The sequence below is a fragment of the Myodes glareolus genome, chromosome 8 (genome assembly GCF_982192425.1).
Source record: "Myodes glareolus chromosome 8, mMyoGla1.1, whole genome shotgun sequence".
Taxonomy (NCBI): domain Eukaryota; kingdom Metazoa; phylum Chordata; class Mammalia; order Rodentia; family Cricetidae; genus Myodes; species Myodes glareolus.
This window is the reverse complement of record NC_142033.1, coordinates 101,460,677-101,485,040: the sequence shown is the minus strand read 5'-3', so window position 1 is coordinate 101,485,040 and position 24,364 is coordinate 101,460,677. Positions and strand designations below refer to the sequence as shown.

The 24,364-nt window shown below is 49.4% G+C and overlaps 1 protein-coding gene and 1 long non-coding RNA gene across 2 annotated transcripts; one reads left to right on the top strand and one right to left on the bottom strand.

Moving 5' to 3' along the window:
* Window positions 1-664: 664 nt before the first annotated feature.
* LOC125395828 (uncharacterized) lies at window positions 665-13,810 on the bottom strand. Its single transcript, XR_007230669.3, has 2 exons — window positions 12,804-13,810; window positions 665-6,461 (listed from the first exon to the last, which is right to left on the bottom strand). It is a non-coding gene; the product is annotated as an uncharacterized LOC125395828 (long non-coding RNA).
* Window positions 13,811-13,866: 56 nt separating this feature from the next.
* Fem1a (fem-1 homolog A) lies at window positions 13,867-17,914 on the top strand. Its single transcript, XM_085691433.2, has one exon. It carries the CDS (start codon window positions 14,737-14,739, stop codon window positions 16,699-16,701), a length of 1,965 nt encoding a protein of 654 aa, XP_085547559.2. The 5' UTR covers window positions 13,867-14,736; the 3' UTR covers window positions 16,702-17,914.
* The last annotated feature ends 6,450 nt before the right edge of the window (window positions 17,915-24,364 follow it).

Below are 24,364 nucleotides of genomic sequence, written 5' to 3'. Positions count from 1 at the left end.
GGCCGTGGCTCTGTGGAAAATAAACTTCAGTTACCACTAAATAGAATTAGCCACTAAATTTTATGGAATTTTACACACAAGTCTTTGCAAGGTCTGTGGTCATTGAGGCTGTTGCCCCCTGCTGTCCACTATGGGAACTGCAGCCACCTTTGGCCTTTGAGGTCATGCTGGAAGGCTCTAAGGCGTCCCAACTCAGCGTCCACCAAGACCTATGGCTTCCAGAGCTGTACCAGGTCCAGCCTATCTGTAATTCTGGTTCCTGGCAGTTCCATCTGGTGCTGGAGATCATAGTCGCGGGCCACTCCTAGTATTCCAGAACATGCTGGCATCAAACAGTGACTTTTTCTCCTGGCTACGCTGATCAGCACCTGTTTTCTGACTTTCTCTATCTCCTCCTGGCTACTGGTGTCTCCCCAGAGCCTGCTCTCCTCCCTATAGATTCCAACTCAGTGTGACGCAGAACTGGTCTCGATGCGAATACTGTGTTCACAACTGTCACGCTGCAACCTCCTTGGACTGTAAGCAGAGAACACACCTGCTGGTGTGGCCTGCAGCCATTATTCCACCGCTCAGCGGACAGAGGCAGAGCCAGCCAGGGCTGCATAGTAAGACCTTGTCTAAAAGCAAACAGTAAAAAACGAGACTAGCCGGGGAGATAAATCTGTCCAGATTCTATATAGTTTTTAATAAAAATATATTTTCATGCTTATTTCTTGTGTGTGTCAAGCATGTGGAGAGATCAGCGGCCACGTTGCCATGTTCCAGTACATGGGTTCAGGGCCAAAATCAGGTTGTCATGTTTGGCAGCAGGCACTTTCACCTCCGAAGTCCTCTCACCAGGTCAGACACATTTTTTGATTTTAGACAGAGTCTTGCTATTGTAGCCCAGACTAGCCTGCTCATCATAGTCCTGCCTTACCGCCCCATGCTGGAATGACAGGCCACAAGCTGGTGTAGAATAGTTTTTAAGCTGTGTTGCTTTTGTTTACGCTGCATTTGTTTAACTCCATGAAGCTGTGATTCTTTGCCTGTCTAAAACATCTGATGGGGGCTGGAGAGATGGCTCAGAGCATTGCCTGTTCTTCCAAAGGTCCTGAGTTCAATTCCCAGCAGCCACATGGTGGCTCACAACCATCTGTAATGGGGTCTGGTGCCCTCTTCTGGCCTGCGGGCATATACACAGAGAGAATATTGTATACATAATAAATTAATAAATATTTTTTTAAAAAAACATCTGATGGTCTAATAAAGCGCTAAACGGCCAATAGTGAGGCAGGAGAAAGGATAGGTGGGGTGGCCTGGGAGAGGGTATAGATAGGAGAAAGGTGAGGGTGAGCAAGAGAAGGAGAGGGGAATAATAGGGGTCAGCCACACAGCCAGTCATGGAGTAAGAGTGAAAGTAAGGTATACAGAAATAAGAAAAGGAAGAAGCCCAGAGGCAAACGGTAGGCAGGATAATATAAGGAAAGCTGGCAAGAAACAAAGCGAGCTAAGGTCAGGCATTTCCAAGAAAGAATAAGTCTCTTCATGTGTATTTATTTGGGAGCAGGGTGGCGGGCCCCCAAAAGAGCAAAGAGTAAAGCAACCGGCTACAGAATGCATTTAAAAGGAAAATTTTAATGAAGCCAGGTGTGGTAGAGAGCTTTAATCCCAGAGACAGGAGGATCTCTGAGTTCGAGGCCAGACTGGTCTACAGAAAGAGTTCGAGGACAGTCAGAGCTACAGAGAAACCCCCATCTTGAAAAACAAACAAACAAACAAACAAACAAACAAAAACCCTAGAGTTATTGAATCTGACTGGATTTGAAGAAGCCAAGAGGTCAATGGCTGGGGCCTCCGGGCCCCAACACTGGGGTCTGTACAAGGGACATCACAGGTCACAAAGAAAAAGTGGATGAATTAGAGTCTAGCTTGAACTACACCGTGAGATCCAAGTTTGATCCCCAGGCTCTCCACGGTAGAGGGGCAGACTGGATTCTGATCAAGGCACACTTGTGTGGTCGCACACACAAACACACACACACACTTTAAAGGCAATGTAAGGAAGGACATTTGGAGGACCTGGGAGTGCACTCAGCAAGTCAAGTGTGGCAGCTGGAGTGTAACTGGGGGAGCAGGGGAGCACCTGCCATCCCAACTTCCCAAAGCAGAGATTGGAACCACAAAGTCAGCTGGATGCTGAACCCAGCCATAAGACTCTGAGCTCTGAGTTTGACAGAGAGACAACTAAGGTGGGGGAGCAATGAGCAGAGTGCTAATGGCAACCTCAGAACTTACAAGCCCTGTGAATAATCCTGTTGTATGCTGCGAATATGCATTACTCTCATTGACTAATAAAAGAAGATGATTGGCCTATAGCGAGGCAGAATGAGGTAGGCAGGAAGGCTGGACTGAAAATGCTGGGGCAGGGAAGAGCAGAGTCAGTCACCCAGGAAACAAGACATGCTAGAGGGAAGGTAAAGCCAGGAGCCATGTGGCAATATGTCGATTAATAAAAATGGGTTAATTTAAATGGAAGACCTAGTTAGTAATAAGCCTAAACTATTGGCCAAACATTTGTCATTAATGTGTGTTTATTTGAGACCAGGGAGTTGGGACAGGGGAACCCATCTACATACATGCAAGCATGCTCATGCATGTGCTCACAACAATGCGGTTAAAGAAGAATTGGGTATTCCAGGGCAGCAGAGATGGCAAGGTGGTTAGAGCATGGGCGGATCTTGTAAAGGGCAGAGCTTAGCCTTAGCAACCACAGAGCAGCTCAAGCAGCCATCTGCAAAGTCAGTTATTGGGATCTGATGTCCCCTTTGGTCATCCCCCATTGCACCCCGGCTTCAGGTAGCCTGGCTTCCTGATAGTCAAGACACCTTTCCTCCAGGGCTGAGCTGTCCTATTGCAGCTCTTACCTCCTCCCCAGAGCTGTCCTGTTTAGGCCCCACCCACCCAGAGCTGTCTTATTGAGGCCCTACCCACCCAGAGCTGTCCTACTGAGGCTCTATCCCCCACTACAGCTGTTCTATTTAGGCCCTCCCCCACCAGATGTCCTATTGTGGTTCTACCCACCCAGAGCTGTCCTATTGTGGCTCTAAGTATATCCTGACTTCCCTGCAGCACTACAACTGTAACATATTCCCCTACACTGGTATCTTTTTAAAAATATTTATTTATTATGTATAATAATGAGGCACCAGACCTCATTACAGATGGTTGTGAGCCACCATGTGGTTGCCGGGAATTGAACTCAGGACCTCTGGAAGAGCAGGCAATGCTCTTAACCACTGAGCCATCTCTCCAGCCCCCTACACTGGTATCTTAAAGGTTATTGACTGAAGAAGTTCCCACAGCACCTCCCCCTTTTCTTTAAATAAGAGAGTTCTAAGCCTAATACAAAACTATATGCAGTAAGAACAAATATCAAGTATTATTCAGAGAAAAAAAGAGACAAAAATATACATAAAAAGTAGTATTTTACAGCCAGCATAAACATAAAATAAGAAATATATGCTAAATGTTTCAATAGTTGTCCTATCCTAAGGAGTCTAAGTCTTAAAAATAGCTTGGCTAAGTCATGAGAGGAAAGTAACTATCATCCTTTTCTGTTTATTTAACATATTCTTTACGTTCAATTTGATCTTTCTACAACTGCATGACCTGCAGGATTGTGTGCTATACCTATAATATGCTTTGTATTATCATAAGCAGAAAACTGGACCATTTTTCTTAAACACACATGCTGAACCACTGTCTGTGTTTCTTTGTGTAGGTATTGTTATGAAATTGCCTGCGAGTCCCGAGAGGTTGCGCGGGGTGGGGGGGCAGTCCAGTGCCTGGTCCAGAGCAGTGCGGGCCGGGCAGCGGTCCCGAGGGCCGCCAGCCCCGGGCAGGGCCCAGCGCACCCAGCGGTGTGAGCAGGAGGCAGGTAGGAGGTACAGATACATCATACAGAATAGAATTGAATATTTATTAGTTGAGTTATGGAATGGGAAGGAAAAAGGGGGAAGGCGGGAAGAGAGGAGAGAGAGAGAGAAAGGGAAGAGAGAGAAGAGGACATAGAGAGAGACAGAAGGGGAGCAGGTGAGGGGACAGAGGAAACAGAGAGAGAATCAAGATGGCGAGAGGAGGGGGCCTACAAGGAGTGGGCGTGTCTCTGAAAGTGGTGAACAATCATAACATTCCCAGCTCCTCTTTTTTATAATAAAAAGCAGGAGATTAGACACCACAGGTTGATGGAATTGGGATGGCAGATTCTCAAGACTTCTTCCGGCTTATTTGGGAGGGGGAACCTGAGAAGGCTGGGTGCTGACCACATCCTGGCTTAGCTGGTCTCTTTGCTCCTGTCCAGTGTTTGTGGCATGGAAATGGCTGGTGTCTCTTATATCTGTTTAAGGTATTGGCAGAACAAAGAACAAAGTTAAATTAAGGGGAAAAAAAATTTTAGGACCAGGGAATTGAGGGGGATGTATCTGACCTGTTTAAGGTAGATCCTTTAATTCGGCTCCCTGGAACTCACAAGAATTCCTTGGGTTTATGAAAACAGAAGTTTTAGACACATACATTGTATAATGACTGTGACATATTTTTGTACAATGAAAAGTTTTTGTTTTAAACTGGCAAAACCTCTCAGCTATCAAACTGTATCAGAGATCTTTGAGAAGGTTAAGATTTTAATTGAGTTACGGATTAAAAAATGACAAAGAACTTAATTGGTTGGCACCCAGAGATACTCTTTTTGGGTCCTCCATTGTCGCTGAAGGTCACATTTGCCTTTTGCTGTTTAGTGTAGGGCCTGCCAGGCTCCAGAAGATTCTGAGGGCTAAGAAATCTGTAGGAAGACAGGCCTACCTTGACCTGAGCACCTAGGCTGTTGATTCCAGCGATTCTGTCCACGTCAGGAGAATTTTAGTTTAGATGAAAGGCAGTTTTGCCCAATGGTCAGCGCTCGGCAGTTGAAGCGAGCTGCAGATGGACGTTGTTCTGTGTGTCCATTTGTCTTCTGTCTTCTTTGGAGGAAGCAGAGTGCTGCTGCTAGGAGCCAACCTGTCTCTTTTGGTTATGAAAATTTTTTAATAATTAAATATTTAAATATCACATTTCCCAAATCTCTGAGCAGTTGAGGGCTGTTTATTAGGTATAACTGTAGTATAGAATCTGTCTGGAAGCTTGAGTCTGAGCTTGACTGTACTGGCTCTTAAACAGGTAAGATTTACACTCGTAAAAAGGCAGAAAGAAAAAAAAACTGCTTGCTGAGAATAGCTTAATATATTTTAAATGAGGGTTGGATTAAATATAAGGCATTTTTGTAAGAGACTTAAAAGTACATACCAGTTTAAAACATGAGACTTATTGATTTTGTAGTCTGAAGTGAGATGTAATGAACAATTATTACACACAGAAAGAGTGAACAGGAATTGAGCAAAGTGGATGCTCTTGATGGGCCCTACCAAAGGCATGCCACTGCGCAAAACACATGTAACAGAGTCAACAAGAGGAATTTAGTGAAAACCAGGGTACTTAAGTAAAAATGGGAGAGTTTGGTCACCTGACCTGGCTCTCAGTCGAGATGGTGGCGAAGTCACATGACCCCAGTCAAAATGGCGGCAGCCACGTGTTGTATGAAAAAGCCACAATTTTTGAGATGTAAGGTTTTTAAGCTTAATAAGAGAAACCTAAAGGCATGACCTGCCCATGAGCTGCCATGGCACACCACAAGTCGCAGAGGGGAGCAAAAGGCTGGAACCAAAAAAACTGCACCATGCCATGGCTGGAATTGAAAAAGCCAGCTGGAATTTGAAAAAGCCAGGGAGCCGCCATGGGCGGTTGCTATCCACATCCAAAACCATGAAAACCCGCAAAACAGCGGCTCCTCAAGGCCTATTACGGGAATGTCTTCCTACAGGCATGGTGCAAATCAGTGCAAACACCCAGTACCTGTGAGCTGGGCCTCCCCTAACCCCAGTTGGAGTATTATGGCCTGGCTGGATCTGGTTGGGTGACTCAGAAACCAGAGAGGCCTGAGGCCGCTCTGAGCGGCTTATGATGAGGGAAAAAAAGAAAAGTGAAGACATGGAAAAAAAGATGAAGAAACTGAGGGACCCTGGGTCCCCAGTCGAATGCACTGCATGGGGAGTGTGCAGTGCTAACGCGGGCTGACAGACCCCGGGTCAGTCCAAACACGATTCCAGTTAAGGGAAGCAACCGTAGCAGAGTGGGGGAGACTCACCGATTGAAGCCAGGAAGTCGGTGATAGGAGTGGAAAAAAGACCCTAGTTCAGGATCCTGACCCTAGAAGAGGAGTTCCAGGCAGGAGCACCTATCCGAGTCACGTGGCACCAAAATGTTATGAATTTTGTGGGTCCTGAGCAGCTTGTGGCGGGGTCCTGGTGTCTGGTCCCAAGCAGCAGGGGCCAGGTAGCGGGTTCTGAGAGCCACCAGCACCGGGATGGTCCGGCAACAGTGTATCCCTGGAAAATACAAGTTCCCAATGACAAGCCGCTGTGGGCAGGACAGCGGGTGAGAGATACATGGACAGACACATCATACAGAATAGAATTGGATATTTATTAGTTGAGTTATGGAATGGGAAGGAAAAGGGGGAGAAGGGGAGAAGAGAGGACAGAGAGAGAGAGAAAAAGGGAAGAGAGAGAAGAGGACAGAGAGAGAGAGAGAGAGAGAAGGGGAGTGGGAGAGGGGACAGAGGGAACAGAGAGAGTCAAGATGGCGAGAGGAGGGGAGGGGCTGCAGGGAGTGGGCGTGGCTCATCTCTTAAAGTGATGAACAATCATAACAGGTATACCCATGATGGTAAATGTGTGATTACTGAATCATCCTTTTCCAAACTCAAAGCAGTTTCCCATTGAAAACCTGACTATGTGTCAATGGTGTGGTGTACATATTTTAACTTTCCAAATTGTACAAAGTGGAATACATCCCCCTGCCAGATTTCATTCCTTTGAGTACCCTTTGGATTTCTTTCTACAAGTAGTGGTATTTGGTTATATAAAAAGCAAGTAGGACTTCTGGAGGCATCACAATCCCTGACTTCAAACTCTACTGCAGAGCTACAGTACTGAAAACAGCCTGGTATTGGCATAAGAACAGACAGCAGGACCAATGGAACCAAATAGAAGACCCGGATATCAATTCACACATCTTCGAACACCTGATATTTGATAAAGAAGCAAAAAATATCAAATGGAAAAAAGAAAGCATATTTAAAAAGTGGTGCTGGCATAACTGGATATCAACATGTAGAAGAATGAAAATAGATCCATATTTATCACCATGCACAAAACTCAAGTCCAAATGGATCAAAGATCTCAACATAAAGTCAGCCACATTGAACCTTATAGAAGAGAAAGTGAGAAGTACACTTGAACACATTGGCACAGGGAAACACTTCCTAAATAGAACCCCAGCAGCACAGACACTGAGAGAGACAATTAATAAATGGTACCTCCTGAAACTGAAAAGCTTCTGTAAAGCAAAGGACACAGTCAACAAGACAAAACAACAGCCTACAGAATGGGAAAAGATCTTCACTAGCCCCACATCAGACAGAGGTCTGATCTCCAAATATACAAAGAACTCAAGAAATTAGACACCAAAAGAACATATAATCCAATTTTAAAAATGGAGTACAAACCTAAACAGAGAACTCTCAACAGAGGAATCTATAATAGCTGAAAGATACTTAAGGAAATGTTCAACATCCTTAGTCATCAGAGAAATGCAAATCAAAACAACTCTGAGATTCCAACTTACAACTTCCAACTTGGCTGTAAGAATAGCCAAGATCAAAAACAACTTATGCTGGAGAGGTTGTGGGGAAAAGGGAACACTTCTGCATTGCTGATGGGAATGCAAGCTAGTACAGTCCCTTTGGATGTCAGTGTGGTGATTTCTCAGGAAATTAGGAAATAACCTTCCTCAAGACCCAGTAGTACCACTTTTGGGTATATATCCAAAGGATGCTCAATTGTGCCACAAGGACATGTGCTCAACTATGTTCATAGCAGCTTTGTTTGTCATAGCCAGAACCTGGAAACAACCTAAATGCCCCTCAATCAAAGAATGGATAAGGAAAATGTGGTACATTTACACAATGGAGTACTGCACAGAAGAAAAAAATAACTACAGCTTGAATTTTGTAGGAAAATGGATGGAGCTCGAAAACATTATTTTGGGGGCTGGAGAGATGGCTCAGTGGTTAAGAGCATTGCCTGCTCTTCCAAAGGTCCTGAGTTCAATTCCCAGCAACCACATGGTGGCTCACAACCATCTGTAATGAGGTCTGGTGCCCTCTTCTGGCCTTCAGGCATACATGCAGACAGAATATTGTATACATAATAAATAAATAAATAAATATTTTAAAAAAAGAAAACATTATTTTGAGTGAGGTAACCCAGACACAGAAAGACAATTTTCACATGTACTCACTCATAAGTGGTTTGTAAACATGAAGCAAAGAAAGCCAGCCTAGGGGCTGGTGAGATGGCTCAGTGGTTAAGAGCACTGACTGCTCCTCCAGAGGACCCGGGTTCAATTCCCAACACCCACATGGCAGCTCGCAGCTGTCTTTAAATCCAGTTCAAGATAATCTGACATCATTGTACCAATGTGCATGAAATAAAGTTTAAAAAAAAGAAAGAAAGCCAGCCTACAAACCACAATCCCAGAGAATTTAGACAACAATGTGACACCAAGAGAGACTTACATAGATCTAATCTACATGGGAAGTAGAAAGTAGAAAAAGACAAGATCTCCTCCTAAGTAAATTGCAAGCATGGGGACCTTGGGGGGATGATTGAAAGGGGGAGGGGAGAGGCAGAAAGGGGAGCAGAGAAAAATGTGCATTCAACCCATCTCATGCTTTGTTTTACTAGAGATAGGATTCCAATTCCTCTGCCTCTTGAAAAGGCCCATATGGATGACATGATTCTGGAGGAATAACAGTCACATCCACACCTGTGTCCAGTAATCCTTCAATTACAATGTATTTATTCATCCTCTCAGCTTTGGTCTTTGATTATTTATGGAAGTCTGAAAACATATATGTTTCCTGTTTTCCATGTGTATTCTTCATCCACAGCAGTATGGTTTTTTACAGCAGGCACTGGATTTTCTAATTTTCCTGGGGAGGCGTGTCCTTTACTGTGACTGGGAATAAGTGGACCATGTTTTATCTGGGGGACTGTGGGAGGTCCCCCAAGGAGTTTCCTGATGGTAATAGGTTGCCTTGTTTGTCTCTTGTTGATCTACATCCATTGGTCCATTGTCAGCCTTTGCCACATCTTCTACATAATCCAGAAGGCTGAGACCTTCTATTTTTGTCATTCCCATAGGAAACATTATTTCTAGGAATTCCTTGTCTACAATCCCTTCTCAGATATCCCATTCTACCACAATTAAAATATTTGGTATTTTGATGTCTCCTCATACCTTTGGAAATTTCTTCTTCTACTCAAGCCTCAGTATAATAGTCAAATGACTCAACATTGGCTCTGTGCAGTGTCTATTCATCCATTGGTGCTGATTTGACCTTTAAAGCCCAAGTATCTTTTTTCATTGTAAGTTGGCATTCTCAAAAGCCAGAGATTGAATAAGTATTTGTCTAGCTTCTGAATCTGTTGCCCCTGTTTGTACAGCTTTAATCTTTGTAGAAAGTCACTAATGGGTTCTCTTGGGCCTTGTATGACCTTAGTATGTGATTCAGTTCTTCTGCCTGATTCTTGAATCCTGTCTCAGCATTCAAGACTGCTGTATGGCATATGGACAAGATATGTTCATTGTAAATAGCTTGACTCTGTGCATCAACATAATGGCCCTCACCAAGAATTTGATCTTGGGAAGCCTCAAATCCTTTGACTCTACATTGATGTTTCAGGGTTTTAGCCTCCTCTCTACAATGACACTTCCACTGTAACTGTGGCCCATTTTCTAGCACCTCTGAGACAAATTGAAGCCAATCATGTGGAGTAATCCTATTGTTTGAAGACCATGTTTCTACCATCTCCCTAACAAATGGTGAATGCATGCCATAAGATAATATTACTTGCTTAATTTCTTTTAGATCTTTCATACCTATAGGCTTTCTTTTACATTCTGTGTATCTGTTTGGGTATTGAGTATTTGCTGGCTTTTCATAGGTAATATAGGTAAGTCTTGGTAAGTCATCTCTGACTCTGAGAGGTACTGGAGATGCTCAATCTTTACTATGTCTTTTGCCTGTACCTCCTCTCTTTGCTTATCTGTTCTGACAAGTTCCTCAATCGATTCTTTTGTTTTTAAATATTTATTTTTTATTATGTATACAATATTCTGTCTGTGTGTATGTTTGCAGGCCAGAAGAGGGCACCAGACCTCATTACAGATGGTTGTGAGCCACCATGTGGTTGCTGGGAATTGAACTCAGGACCTTTGGAAGAGCAGGAAATGCTCTTAACCACTGAGCCATCTCTCCAGCCCCGATTCAATTCTTTTTATCACTGTCTTATAAAGCCTGAATCAATCTCTCTCTCTCTCTCTCTCTCTCTCTCTCTCTCTCTCTCTCGACAGAGTTTCTCTGTAGCTTTGGAGCCTGTCCTAGAACTAGCTCTTGTAGACCAGGCTGGCCTCAAACTCCCAGAGATCCGCCTGCCTCTGCATCCTGAGTGCTGGGATTAAAGGTGTGCACCACTGCCGCTCAGCCTAAAGCCTGAATATCTTTTTTTAATTAAAAATTTTATTTGACTTTATTTCATGCGCATTGGAATAACGATGTCAGATTCTCTTGAACTAGAGTTAGGTACAGACAGCTGTGAGCTTCCATGTGGGTGCTGGGAATTGAACCCCGATCCTCTGGAGGAGCAGTCAGTGCTCTTAACCACTGAGCTATCTCACCAGCCCCAAGCCTGAATCTCTTGACCTGTGAATATTTCTAATGATTTCATCAAACCAATTGATTTGTTTCTCATTCTGCACATGTGATTCCAAGGTTTTAAATATTTCCATTAATGATATTTTCTCATTCTTAGATATTATTTGGATTGCGTGTAGATTGCCTTCCTGGAAGAATGTTCTATCTGCTAGCTCATCATAACTTTTTAACAGATTTTGATTGTCAATTTCAACAGTATGAATCTTTTCAGATAATCTCTCAGTACTATTTTGTAAGGTTTCATAACCCATTGACATAGGTTGAATTTTGTCTTGTCAAATTAAAGTTATCATTTTCAATGAATGAATCCTTTCAACTAAAACTGTATCATTCATAAAATTTCTCATTCTTGACTCTGTTATCAAATCATTTCTTTAAGAATATAATAAGAACCTGGTGGTGGTGGCACACACCTTTAATCCCAGTTCTTGGGAGGCAGAGGCAGGTGGATCTCTGTGAGTTCAAGACCAGCCTGTGCTACAAGAGCTAGTTCCAGGATGGGCACCAAAGCTACAGAGAAACCTTGTCTCAAAACAACACAAAACAAAACAGGGCTGAAGAGATGGCTCAGCGGTTAAGAGCATTGCCTATTCTTCCAAAAGTCCTGAGTTCAATTCTCGGCAACCACATGGTGGCTCACAACCATCTGTGATGAGGTCTGGTGTCCTCTTCTGGTCTCCAGACAGAATATTGTATACATAATAAGTAAATAAATAAATAAATAAAACAAAGGTATAATAAGAAAAACAAAGTTAATAGCTGCCATGACCACAGATATATATGTGCATATATATATCTATCTATATATAGTACAAGGTAGCTCATATAGCTCTTGCAGAATTTCATCCATAGTAGAAACAAAAAGGTTGTTAAATTCCTGGATGGTGGTATTATCTACCATTATTTTGGGTTTGTTTTACAATTTTCAAAGTTATTTATTTATTTATTAACCAAATTATCTTACCTTCGTTATAATTTTCAGAAAATTGTTGTAAGTGTAATAATCGTGATTGGCCAGCAGGTGTCGCAGTTGCAGCAGTAAGGCAGTTCCTAGATCAGTACCTCAATTACCTGACGCTTCGAAATACTAACAAATTCAGTTCATTACATAAGTTCATTACATGAGTCAGAGCTCAGCCTGATCAGAGCAGGCCTGGCAGAAACCAGAGAAGCCACAGAGTTGCTGCAAAAAGCTGCTTATTAGACGGGACCAAGCCACATCGCTATGGGCTGGTGGGAAACTGTGGCAGGTCAGCCGAGCCAAAACTTGTGCAGCTGTTCAGTAGGGTTGTAGTGCAGCTGGGTGGGGTGGGAGGAGGCCGTGGGGGTCTGGGCAGGGCCCGGCAGTGGTGTGTACTCAGGCCACATGGGCATCAATTTGTTGGCATACTAAAGAGTTCCACAATAGCCCAGAAAGGCGTATAACAAAGGTTTATTTATTTGGGGATAAACTCACAGTAGTAATCCGCAGTCCTATGGATACACTTGGAACTGGACCCGAATCTGGCAGCCAAGAGGCCTGCGTGTGTTTTTGTCTGCATTTATAGCACATGAGACCATGCCCAAAGTTGGCCAGTATCTTAAATGCTATTGGCTGAAGGAGTTCCCACAGCATGTCCCCAGAATTATGAGAACAAATCAGTGTTGAAGCTGTCCAGCCTGGGTTTGTCCAGGAAGATCTACCTACTGCACGTTGATTTAACCTCCCATGAGGCTTTTTTCCTTTTTCTGTTCCAGTGTGTGTGTGTGTGTGTGTTTCCTGGCTGCCATCACACAGCTTCTAAACGCATTTCCTACCTGGCACCCGATCAGTAAATAGTTACAGAACGACCAAATTCATCCCATTCTTTGTTTGGCCACCCTGGGGTCTGTGTTCCCATTTTCTCACCTAACAGTCTCTTGCATGGCTGGCACTGGTGGCTCAGCCACATCTCCGCATGAGGGGTGGTGGTCAGGGGCTCGGGGGTGGCTTATGGCTAGTTACTTCCAGTGGGGTGCGCCTGTCAGGTAGCCCATGACATGCTCATGCATGGCAGGCAGATGTCTGCAGCTAAGAAGGAGAAGGAGACAGCAAGGCCAAATTCATGTGGTATAGACACAAAGATGCAGAGAGCTGTGCAGCGCCCTCAAGCACGGCCTGCGGTAGGACAGAAAAACAAATCGGATTGAAAACAAAACCAGTCAGATGGTTAGATAAAGATGCTCTTGCCAAGCCTGAAGACCTGAGTTCGATTCCCTGAGTCCATGTGGTGGAAGGTGAGAACTGTTTGCTGTGGCGCGCATGTGCGCACGCACAAGAACACATTTTTAAAGGGCATTATTGTTTTTTCACTGTGGGTGTGTATGCGCGTGTGCCACAGCACATGGATGGATGTCAGACGACAACCCTTGGGGTGACTCAGTTCTCACCTCCCATCACGTGGGTGCGGGGAATGAAATCCTATCTCAAACTAAAATGAAGGACTGGAGTCATTTGCTCAGCAATGACATGTACCCAGCTGCAGGGAACCCGATGCGCTCTGTCGGTCTTGGAGGACACAACGCCCAAGTGGCTGACGCACGTGCCTCTTTAAGGAAAGAAAATACCACTAAACGTGAAAAGGGGGTCTGCTTAACGTGTTGCCAAGTAAGCTCCGGGCGAGTGGGGGGGTCCCTTCTCTGCTTTCCAGAGCCAGGCTCGGCCAGTCTGGCTTACGTCCCCCCCAACGGTGGCCAGCGGCTGCTTCACCAAAGACTCCTGTAGCCGGGAGGGAGCTCGGCTCTGCTCAGCGTCGCTCTGGATTGGCTCCAAGGCACGCTCGGTGCCGGCTGGGAAATGTAGGCAGCAGCGAGGAACGCGGCTGCCTCGTCTCCTGCCTGAGCCCTCCCCCCCCCCCCGCAAACCGGAAGTACGTCCCAGCCCTACCAGGGTCGCAGGCCGTTTACCGCCTCATCATTGGCATTTCCTCGGGGACGTGCATGTTTTCCCGTACGCTCTGCGGCAGTGGCAGGCACCAGAAGCACGTCATCACTCGGCCGACTCGCTAGCGCCCTTAAAAGCATGGTGTACAACTTCACATGATGGAACCCGTAGTCTTTCAGCGGCTACTCCCAGCTCCGATGCTCCTCGTGGCGTTCTGAGCTGGAGCCCGACTTTCTGGGACTCCTGTTAGGGCAGGAGCGCGTTTAACCGTGTTTCCCAGGGCTGCACACGCAAATGCCAGTTTAGCCTTGCAAGACAGGATTTCCACCCGCACGCTCCGGCATCACGCCCTGGGGGCGCAGTGGGCGCGGAAACGGAGCCCTTCTTGGCCGGGAGGACGCCTGCGCTTCTGCTGGCACCACCGCGCTTCCTGCCGACGATCCCGGGAAATGTCACTTCTAGGGAGCAGGGCGCGAGCCCCCTGTATAATCTCTGCCGGTGACGGTGTCTTTTGTAGAACGAGCGAGAACATGCTTCCTGCAGTCCGCCGTACACTCACTAACGGGACGTGAGTGACCGAATTTCCCAGGGTCGCACTGATCGTTGGCCTGGCCTGGCTAAATTGCCGTCCTACCGTCGGTACTGCCCACCACTTTGCCCACGGTTCCCAGCGGTTCTCCCTATGCCTTTCGGGAAATGTAGTCTTTTCTCCTCTCTCCGCACGCATCCCGGGACCTCCCGGCAGGCGATCGCTCACAGGACTCCATTTCCCAAGCATGCCTGCGCCGAGTCCGTCAGCGCCCAGTCGCGGAGGCCATTTCATTCCGCCCGGAGACCGCTAAGATGGCGGCGGGAGAGAAAGTGAAGGTTGTCTCCTGCGACAGGCGGCCCGGCTAGAGCCGGCAACGTGGCGCCCAGCATGGATCTGCACACGGCAGTGTACAATGCGGCGCACGACGGCAAACTGCAGCTGCTGCAGAAGCTGCTGGCCGGCCGCGGGCGGGAGGAGCTGGACGAGCTGCTGGGCGAGGTGGCGGGCGGCGGCACGCCGCTGCTGATCGCGGCGCGCCGCGGACACCTGGACGTGGTGGAGTACCTGGTGGACCACTGCGGCGCCAGCGTGGAGGCGGGCGGCTCGGTGCACTTCGATGGCGAGACGATCGAGGGCGCGCCGCCGCTCTGGGCCGCGTCGGCGGCGGGCCACCTGGCCGTGGTGCGGAGCCTGCTGCGCCGCGGCGCCTCGGTCAACCGCACCACCCGCACCAACTCCACGCCGCTGCGCGCTGCCTGCTTCGACGGCCACCTGGACGTGGTGCGCTACCTGGTGGGCGAGCACAAGGCCGACCTGGAGGTAGCCAACCGCCACGGCCACACGTGCCTCATGATCTCCTGCTACAAGGGCCACCGTGAGATCGCGCGCTACCTGCTGGAGCGCGGCGCGCAGGTGAACCGGCGCAGCGCCAAGGGCAACACGGCCCTACACGACTGCGCCGAGTCCGGCAGCCTGGAGATCCTGCAGCTGCTGCTGGGCTGTCACGCGCGCATGGAGCGCGACGGCTATGGCATGACCCCGCTGCTGGCCGCCAGTGTCACCGGGCACACCAACATCGTGGAGTACCTCATCCAGGAGCAGCCCGGCCACGGGCATCTCTCGGGGGCGGAGCTGCCCGGGGAAGGGTCCCCCCAGGGGGCACGCAGCGGCCGCTCCACCCCTGAGGAAGCAGAGCCTTACGAGAGCTGCTGCCCCACCAGCCGTGAAGCGGCCGTGGAGGCTTTGGAGCTGCTGGGAGCCACGTACGTGGATAAGAAAAGGGATCTTCTCGGAGCCCTGAAGCACTGGAGAAGGGCAATGGAGCTCCGCCACCAGGGTGGGGACTACCTCCCCAAGCCTGAGCCCCAACAGCTGGTTCTGGCCTACGACTACTCCAGGGAGGTGACCACACCCGAAGAGCTGGAGGCCCTCATCACAGATCCTGATGAGATGCGGATGCAGGCCCTGCTGATACGGGAGAGGATCCTGGGCCCATCACACCCTGACACTTCATACTACATAAGGTACCGGGGTGCTGTCTACGCAGACTCTGGAAATTTCGAGCGCTGTATCCGTCTTTGGAAGTATGCCTTGGATATGCAGCAGAGCAACCTGGAGCCCCTGAGCCCCATGACGGCCAGCAGCTTCCTGTCATTTGCGGAGCTCTTCTCTTATGTGCTGCAGGATCGCTCCGCCAAGGGCAACCTGGGCATGCAACTTGGTTTCCCCGACCTCATGGGCGTGCTCAGCAAAGGGGTGCGGGAAGTGGAGCGGGCCCTGCAGCTACCCAAGGAACCGGGGGACTCGGCGCAGTTCACCAAAGCCATTGCCATCATCCTCCATCTGCTGTATCTGCTGGAGAAGGTGGAGTGCACCCCTAGCCAGGAACACCTGAAGCACCAGACAGTCTACCGCCTGCTCAAGTGTGCCCCGCGCGGCAAGAACGGCTTCACCCCGCTGCACATGGCAGTGGACAAGGAGACCACCAACGTGGGCCGCTACCGCGTGGGCATCTTCCCCTCCCTGCATGTGGTCAGGGTGCTGCTGGACTGCGGGGCTGACCCCGACAGCCGGGACTTCGACAACAACACTCCGCTGCACATTGCCGCCCAAAACAACTGCCCAGCCATCATGGATGCACTCATCGAGGCCGGGGCCCACATGGATGCCACTAACGCCTTCAAGAAGACTGCCTATGAGCTGCTGGACGCCAAACTGCTGGCCAAGAGCACCGTGCAGCCCTTCAACTATGTAACACTGCAGTGCCTGGCCGCCCGTGCCCTGGACAGGAACAAGGTCCCTTATAAGGGCTTCATCCCAGAGGAGCTAGAGGCCTTCATCCAGCTGCACTGAGCCTGGCCACCACCTGCCTGCACTTTGGCCTTCTCCAAGCAGAAGCATCCCGTCCTCTTGGCCTGCTGGCAGTGGAGTGAGCCCGACTGTTGGTTCTAGAAACCTTCAGGGTCACATGGTAGGAAGATGGTCTTTCTCTGTGGCAATGCAGAGGGTACTGGGGCCTCCTCAGTGGCACTTGTTTGGTTCTGGAGACCTCTGCCCTGTCACCTGGTCTCCAGCTAGTCTGGTCTCCTAGAGTCCTGTGTACCCGACTCTGTCAAGATGGAGTCAGAAGTCACTGGCGCCTTCCTGCAGTGGGGCACCCGCCACCTAGATGTTTGCTGTTGGTTTGTTGTTTACGAAGCAAGTGGGCAACAGCTTGGAGCCCACGTTCTGAGGTTTTTGCTCAGTCTTTTTTTCCTTGGTTTCTGTTTGTTGTACTCAGTAATGACTTAGTTTGAAGTTGCTGCCAGGACTTTGGTGTGACCACAGCTGAAACCAGCATGAGCTGTGAGTGCAGACCTGTGACACACTTCCTGCGAAGCCTCCGTGCTCCCACGCAGGTTAGAGAGAGGACTGGCCCCAAGAAGAGCCAGAGCAAGTGACAGGAACAGCCAGGCTGATGGCTGCCTCCAGCCCCACCTGTGGGATGGACTGACATGCTTCCCAACGTCAGGCTGCAGCTGAGATGGCTGGCAGGTGCTCTGGTCACCAGGTCACATCCCTGCCACACTTGTCCTGTCTCACCTGACCCCAGGTCTTCGTGAGGAGTCCATAGTATCCCCACTAACTACCAGGAGTGGGAAGGTGGGGAGCTGCCCAGGGCTGCGATAGGCCACCCGGGCCCTGAGTGCAGCCCTAGCAGCGCACACTGCCCGAACAACACCAACCTGAGGCACCACCAGCTCTTGTCCCTGTCCTCTACCGTGAGTGGGATTAAACCTGCATCACACCGAGGCAGGAGGTGCACATCCCTGGCTTGTGGGAACCAGCTGCAAGGAGAGAAAGTCTAGTGTGGAGAGGCCAGTCTCTCCCTTGGCCGTGGAAGCTGTCCCGCGAGGACATCGGTGTGTGATTGCAGTGTTAAGTAGCTTGTTCTCTGTATAAAACAAGCCTTAGGCCTTACTGGGCAGAGCCTCACTGCCCCGCCATCCGAAGCTCAGGGCAAACATGAACCCCTGTGAAAATTGGCACTGATATTTATGGATTAAAATACAGGTATGTGAAGGAATCTGCCTAGCTGTTAATTGATGTGGGCAGGTTGTGGGAGGGGAGCCAGGTGAGTGCCTGTCAAGAATGCCTTGTTCATAGACCCGCCACTGGAGCACTGCTGAGGCTGAGGCAGGAGGATCACGAGGTGGAGGCCGTCCTAGGGGACAAAGTGAGGCCAAGCATAGCCTGAGGTGACATAGTAAGACATTAAGTCAAGACTCCCACCCTCTTAAAACCATCTCCTATGAGGTACGGGCCCTACCGAAATGCTCAAATGTGCCCCTGCTTCACGGTAACTGCCTTCTGAAGGAGCTCTTTCCACTCAGGTACCTGTGAACTAGTCCAGAGAGGTTAAGATCACCAGCCGAGGGCCTAGGGACACGTAGCACATGACCAAAGGCCTTACTTGAACTCTCAGCAGTTGACGTGCCCAGATCCATTCCTCTGCCTCAGCACCCTGAACATCTGTCTCATGGGCCTGACTCTGCTGGACATTCCCTGGGAGAGTTGGTCCAGCAGCTCCCAAGGGGTTCTCCTTGGTGGGAACAATAGAATCCCCTGCCGAATCCCCACAGAGTCTGCCTATCCTTCACTATATGGTGTCTGTGATTGGATAAGCCTGTGTCACTTGTGTACCCCAGCCAATCACAACAGCCTGAGAGGCTGCGGTGATTGGTTAAGAGGTAGCCTAAAGACCTGTGGTTATAAGGTTGGAGTTCTGGGGAGGAATTAAAGACTAGAGCAGGGTTTGGTGGCACAAGCCTTTTGAAGGCAGAGGTGGGTGGATCTCTGTGTGCAGGGCTATCCTGGTCTACAGAGAGTCCCAGGACAGCCAGGGCCACTAGAGAGACTCCCTCAAAAACAAAGATTCATGCAGGGGAGATGATTCAGTGGATGAGAGTTTGCTACCCGTGAGATTCCAGTTCAACTCCTCAGAACACAGCACCATTGGTGGGTGGATAGAAAGACTGGGAACAAGGAAGGGGAACCCTAACCCCAGTGTGGGGGTGCCAGTCACAGGTGGGTGACATATTCCCATTTGATGCCACACCCTATCCCACTCTGGCTGGCATCACAACAGACTGGCACTTGGTGCTGTGTTCTCTGTTCATATGGAACAGGGCAGTGGCACAGACTGTCTCTTGAGGCTGCACCAGTGTCTGCTATTTCTAGGTAGGGAGCATTCCCGCCCCAGGTTAGACATAGCCCAGTATAGAGCCATGTCACGGGCACTCGGCCAGTGGTACAGAGGGCCCAAGAGGATGGTAGGAGGATTGACGGGCATAGCAGGTGTGGGTGAGGAGGAGGTGGGTCTGGCGCTGTGCATTTGAGACTCTGCACCCGCAGCCTGTCAAGGAGTGAGAGTGAACCAGGCACCAGGCGTGCCATCACACTCCTTCAGTCCCAACAGGGGAGGCCTGGGTCCCTGTGCTCCCTGTGTGGTACAGGACAGCCAGGGCTACAGTGAGACCCTTTCTTGGGGACAGAAACAAACTCCACGTGAGCTTGATGGAGCCTGATCAACAGAAGCTCTCTAGATCACCCATAGGTCTCGCAGCGCTGCCTTCCAGGCTCTGTCCTTCTTAGCTGACTGCTGGCTTTTTAAATTATGTGTGTTGGGGGTGGGGGGCATGCGTGCGAGCGCAGGGTCTGCAGAGGCAGGAAGTGTCAGTTCACCCAGAGCTGGAGCTGTCCTTTCTAGGCAGCAGGCTCATGTAGCCCAGGCTGCCTCGTCTAGAGTGCCGGGGTGACAGGCCTGTGCCATCATGCTTGGTTTGCAAAGCTGTCTTCACATATACACACAGTTTTTAGCATATCAATACTTCAGGGGTGCACAACCATTGCCATTTCCAGAGGTCCCCCATAAGCTGATTTTCAGGCTTGGGGGTGGTCAGCAGTAAGCATCTGTGGATGGAGCCCTGGAACCCAGCCCCCAGCACCAAGAGGAACACTTTTTAAAAACTAACGTTGACTTAATGAGTGCTCTGGCTGGAGAGATGGCTCAGAGGTTAAGAACACTGATTATACAGAGGACTTGAGTTCAAGTCCTAGCAACCACACAATGGCTCACAGCTGTATATAATGAGATCTGGTGCCCTTTCCTGGTGTGCAGGCATACATGCAGACGGCACACTGTATACATAATAAATCTTTATACAAAAAGGAGGGCTCGGTAGGGACAGATGGGCAGGATGAGTGAGGCTGGATTGCCAGTAGCAACCAAAAGGACAGAACCCTCAAAATTAAGAGTTCGATGTGGGCATATCAAAGCTGCAGAGCTGTGGTCAGAGCATTGACCAGCTCACATCTGGTCTGACAGCCTAAGTCTTCAGGGAGAAAAAAACCCCTTCTTGCTTCCCTAAGATTCTGACCACATTCCAAAGCTGCTTAAAGGCCTGGGCTACAGAACAGGCTAAAAATAAAAGCCTTGCCCTGGCATCTGGCAGGAAACTGACCCAGGCAGAAGACGGCACTCTTTGGGTGCTCATCTCAAGGCAGAAAAGCAGCAATCAATCTCACCTTGAAGTCTTGGAGATGGATGCCACCTCTCTGGGCCGCAGTTTCCCTGCCTGCAAGATTTGGAAGGAACACTGTGCTCCTCCAGGAAGGGTATCTGAATAGCCCCTATTGCTGATTTGTCCCAGGGCAGAAACACTCAGCAGTCTGAACTGTGCTCATGACCTCAGGTTGCTGCTCTGGGTGCCCCGATTGAAAGTCTTTTCATGGTGGCACCGCCTTGGCATGTCCCATCATCCCCCACACTCTTTAACATGTTACAACTATCCCACAGCCCAGGCTGAACTCAAACTCGCTAGTAGCTGAAGTTGACCTTGAACTATTGATTCCCTGGGGATCCCCCAGAAGCTCCACACTCTTGCCCAGCTGTGCCCTGCATCCCCAGGTGGACTTATGCCTGTCAGTTCCTACTGTGCCCTCAGCATCATCACCGCTGGCCAGTGGAACTCGGAGCTCACAAAGGTGGAGGCAGGAACCACAGCAGGCATCCCATTAACTCCTGCGTCAGTGTACCCTGAGTGACGTAGAACGAATAAGACCCACCATCCAGCAGGAAGGGGACAGGGACCAAGGTAGAGCTGAACATCGGCTGAGAGTCAGACGTTTCGTGATCACCTGCTGAGTACCAGAGGGTGGGCGGTGAATAACGGGGTAGCTGTGTGTGGTATTGGGGACATGTGGAAGATAAGGTGGGTGGGGTATAAGAGGGTTTTGATTTGGGGTTTTTGTTTGTTTGCTTCAGAAATAGGGTCTCAGTATGTAGCCCAGACTGGCCTGGCATAAGTTTTAGTTTTTAATTTGAAAGGTTTTTGTTAAGGTAAGGCCTCTCACGTGCTGAGGTGGCCACATGAGCTTCTGGCCTGGGTTAAATGGCTGACCTGAAGTGAGTCTGGGCTGGGGGTGTGTCAGCAGTGCAGCATTTGTCTGGCTCTGTAAGGGCTCTGTGTTGGATCCCCAGTGCCAGAAATAATCATGTTTGGGCACACATATGCACATGTGGATACAGATGTGCATCACACACACACATGTCTGGAGGCCTGGGGCATCATCGTTCAGGGAGCTGCTCACCTTGACTGTTTGGTGGTTTGTTGGGTTTGTATTTGTGTGTGTTTCTCTGTTGTGTGTGTCTTTATGTGTGTCTGTGTGTCTCTGTATATGTGAGCATGTCTGTGTGTGTATGTATGTTGAGTGTGTGAGTGTCCACACACATGACCCATCTGTGAAGGTCAGAGGACAACTCTGGGTACTTGCCTGGGTTTGCACACAGGCCGGCAGGCATGGCCACAAGTGTCTTTGCTGTCTGAGCCCTCTACTGGCTGATTTTGAGTCAATCTCACTGACCTACAGCACAGGTTTGCTGAGCTGGGCTGTCTGGGAATCCCCCTGCCTCTGCCTCCCAGCGCTGGGACCGTAAGTGTGCACCAGCTGTTTCACTTGTGTGCAGGATCAAGCACAAGTCCTGTCATTCAGCAAGCACGTTACCCACTAAGCCCTCTCCCCGGCCCCAGAGTAACGACTTTTAAATGAAGTGGGCGCAAAAGCCCCAAGGAAGAGCCTTGGGTTTGGGTTCTTTGTTTTGTTTTGTGTTAATATTTTTATGGGTGTTTGTGTGCATGTATGTCTTTGCACCACATGCATGTCTGGTGCCCACAGGGGCCAGAAGAGGGTATTGGATTCTCTGGAGCTAGAGTTATATATGATTGTTAGCTGCCAAGTGAGTGAGTGGAACTAAACCCAGGTCCTCCGTGAGAGCAGCCATGCTCTAACCACAAAGCTGTCCCTCCTGCCCCAAGAGCTTGGATTTGACCAAAATTCTGAGGACGTTAAGAGGGAGCCACAGAGGAATCAAGAAGCACAGCTTTCCAGCCAGAGTCATAAAGGTCCTCGCCTAGAGGAGGGCCTGTCCCCTCAGGGCCACAGCAGCCTTCACCTGAAGTGTGTACCACAGTGAGAGGAGGAGAGCGCCACCCAGGGTTGTATCCAAGTCCTTTCTGGAACAACCTGTAGGAACCCACTGTGCCCCTAGGGCTGTCATCACCTTCCAGAAAGTTCTACCCGGTGTGGGCAGAAGCCAGGAGGGCCTTGGCAGGTGGCATGGCTTCCTCTTTTCAGTTCCCTGAGGAGGGCCCACAAGGCTGGTTGGAGCCAGGTCATGGTAACCCTGGATTAAGCCCAGCACTACACTCCGAGCCAAGGAAGGGGTGTTGCCAGATGTTTCTCAAACAAGCTGCAAATGAGCAGAAGCCTGTTCCTGTCCGTGGCTCACCCCAGCCGTCTACAGACACGGGAGCCACTCCGCTGCCTGTGAGGCCGCCAAGCCTCAGCACCCGAGCTGGAGCCCTGGGACCCAACAGAAGAAGACGACTGACCACTGTAGCTTGTGCTCTGCCCTCCACACACCTGCTCACATAAAAAGTGTAAAAAGCTCAGGCCAAACCCCAGCCACACTCTCTGGCTTGGAGAGAACATTTGTAAAACAATCCCTTAAGAACATCCAGCATGGCGGGGTCGGGGGCTGGAGAGATGGCTCAGAGGTTAAGAGCACTGATAAAAACAAAAAACAAACAAAAAAATGTCCAGCATGAATCCCAGGAGGTAGGAGCAGTTGGGTCTCTGTGAGTTTGAAACCAGCCTGGTGTACAGGACAACCAGAACTACAAAATGAGACCCATCCCACACCACCCACCACCCAACAGAAATCACAAAGGGCGGTGAGCAAAGTCAGCCTTCTGAATTCCTAGCTAGCTAGGGCCACACCCTGCTGAGGCTGCCACCAGGGGACATTAAACTGGGGTCCTTGGAGGTCAGAGAATGTCCAGCCAACGTTCCAGCCCCTCAGACTTCCTCTTCCAGAAACTTCCTTTAATCAAGCCACCAGTTCTGCCCCATCACAGCCCTAAGACTCTGTCCAATGACTGAGTAAATGCACACACGTGGCCTTGCTGTGTCCCAGTGCCCAGCACAGGTCCACACACAGCAGGTACTAAATAACTCGTTCAGAGTTCATGTAGGATAGAGCTGTAGCTCAGAGGTAGACCACCTTGTCCACCTCCACAAACAAATTTAAGAGGGAACCGTGTAGAAAATGAACACTTTTTGACTTGAGACAGGGTCTCCCACAGCCCAGGCTGGCCTCAAACTTGTTAAGTAGCCAAGGTTGGCCTTCAATTCTTGGTCTTTTTTTCAGTCTCCCAAGTGCCAGAATAATTAAATTACATTTCTTGCTTTATTGTGGGTGTGCATGTGCCTTCCTGTGTGGGTCATGGAAAGGGAACTCAGGTCAGGAGGCTCCATGACCTCTACCAGCTGAGCCATCTTTCCGCCCCCACTCCCCCTCCCCCGCCAAATCCAAGGGAAATGAATTGACAGGGTGCTCTCTGCCCTTCCCTACCCTGTCCTCCCTACACCCCCTTCTCGCCTCCTCCCACTGCACCCCTAACATGCTCTGTCCTGCCTCCGGGCCTTTGTTTGCACTGTCCAGTCTACATACACTGCAGGACAGGCTGTCACCTCCTTGCCTATTCCAAGTCCCTTCAAGCTTTCCTAAGTCCCCTGGCTTTCTTTACTTTCTTTACTCCTTTTCCTCGTCTGTGTCCTGGAACCCTGTAGCAAGAGCCAAGCCCCTTTCCAGCCACTGACCCCAGCAAACGGACGATCCCACACGCCATCGGTCAGATGACTTCATTGCATACCCGCCCTCCCAGAATCTCGGAACGGTGCTGGTTTCACTTCGGCTCCGCCGTGCACCAAACAGCCCTGGCCAGGTCTGACTCAGAGACTGAAATAGCAAGGGGAGTGATTCATGCCCTCCTGCAGCATCAACCAGAGCCTGGAACAGCCTGCAGGCTTGGCTTTTTTCAGTCTCCCAAGTGCCAGAATAATTAAATTACATTTCTTGCTTTATTGTGGGTGTGTGCATGTGCCACTGTGTAGATGGACTTTCCACATTTTG

Coding starts and splice junctions, on each gene's coding strand:
- Fem1a (XM_085691433.2), top strand. CDS start 14,737: ATGGATCTGCACACGGCAGTGTACAATGCGGCGCACGACGGCAAACTG.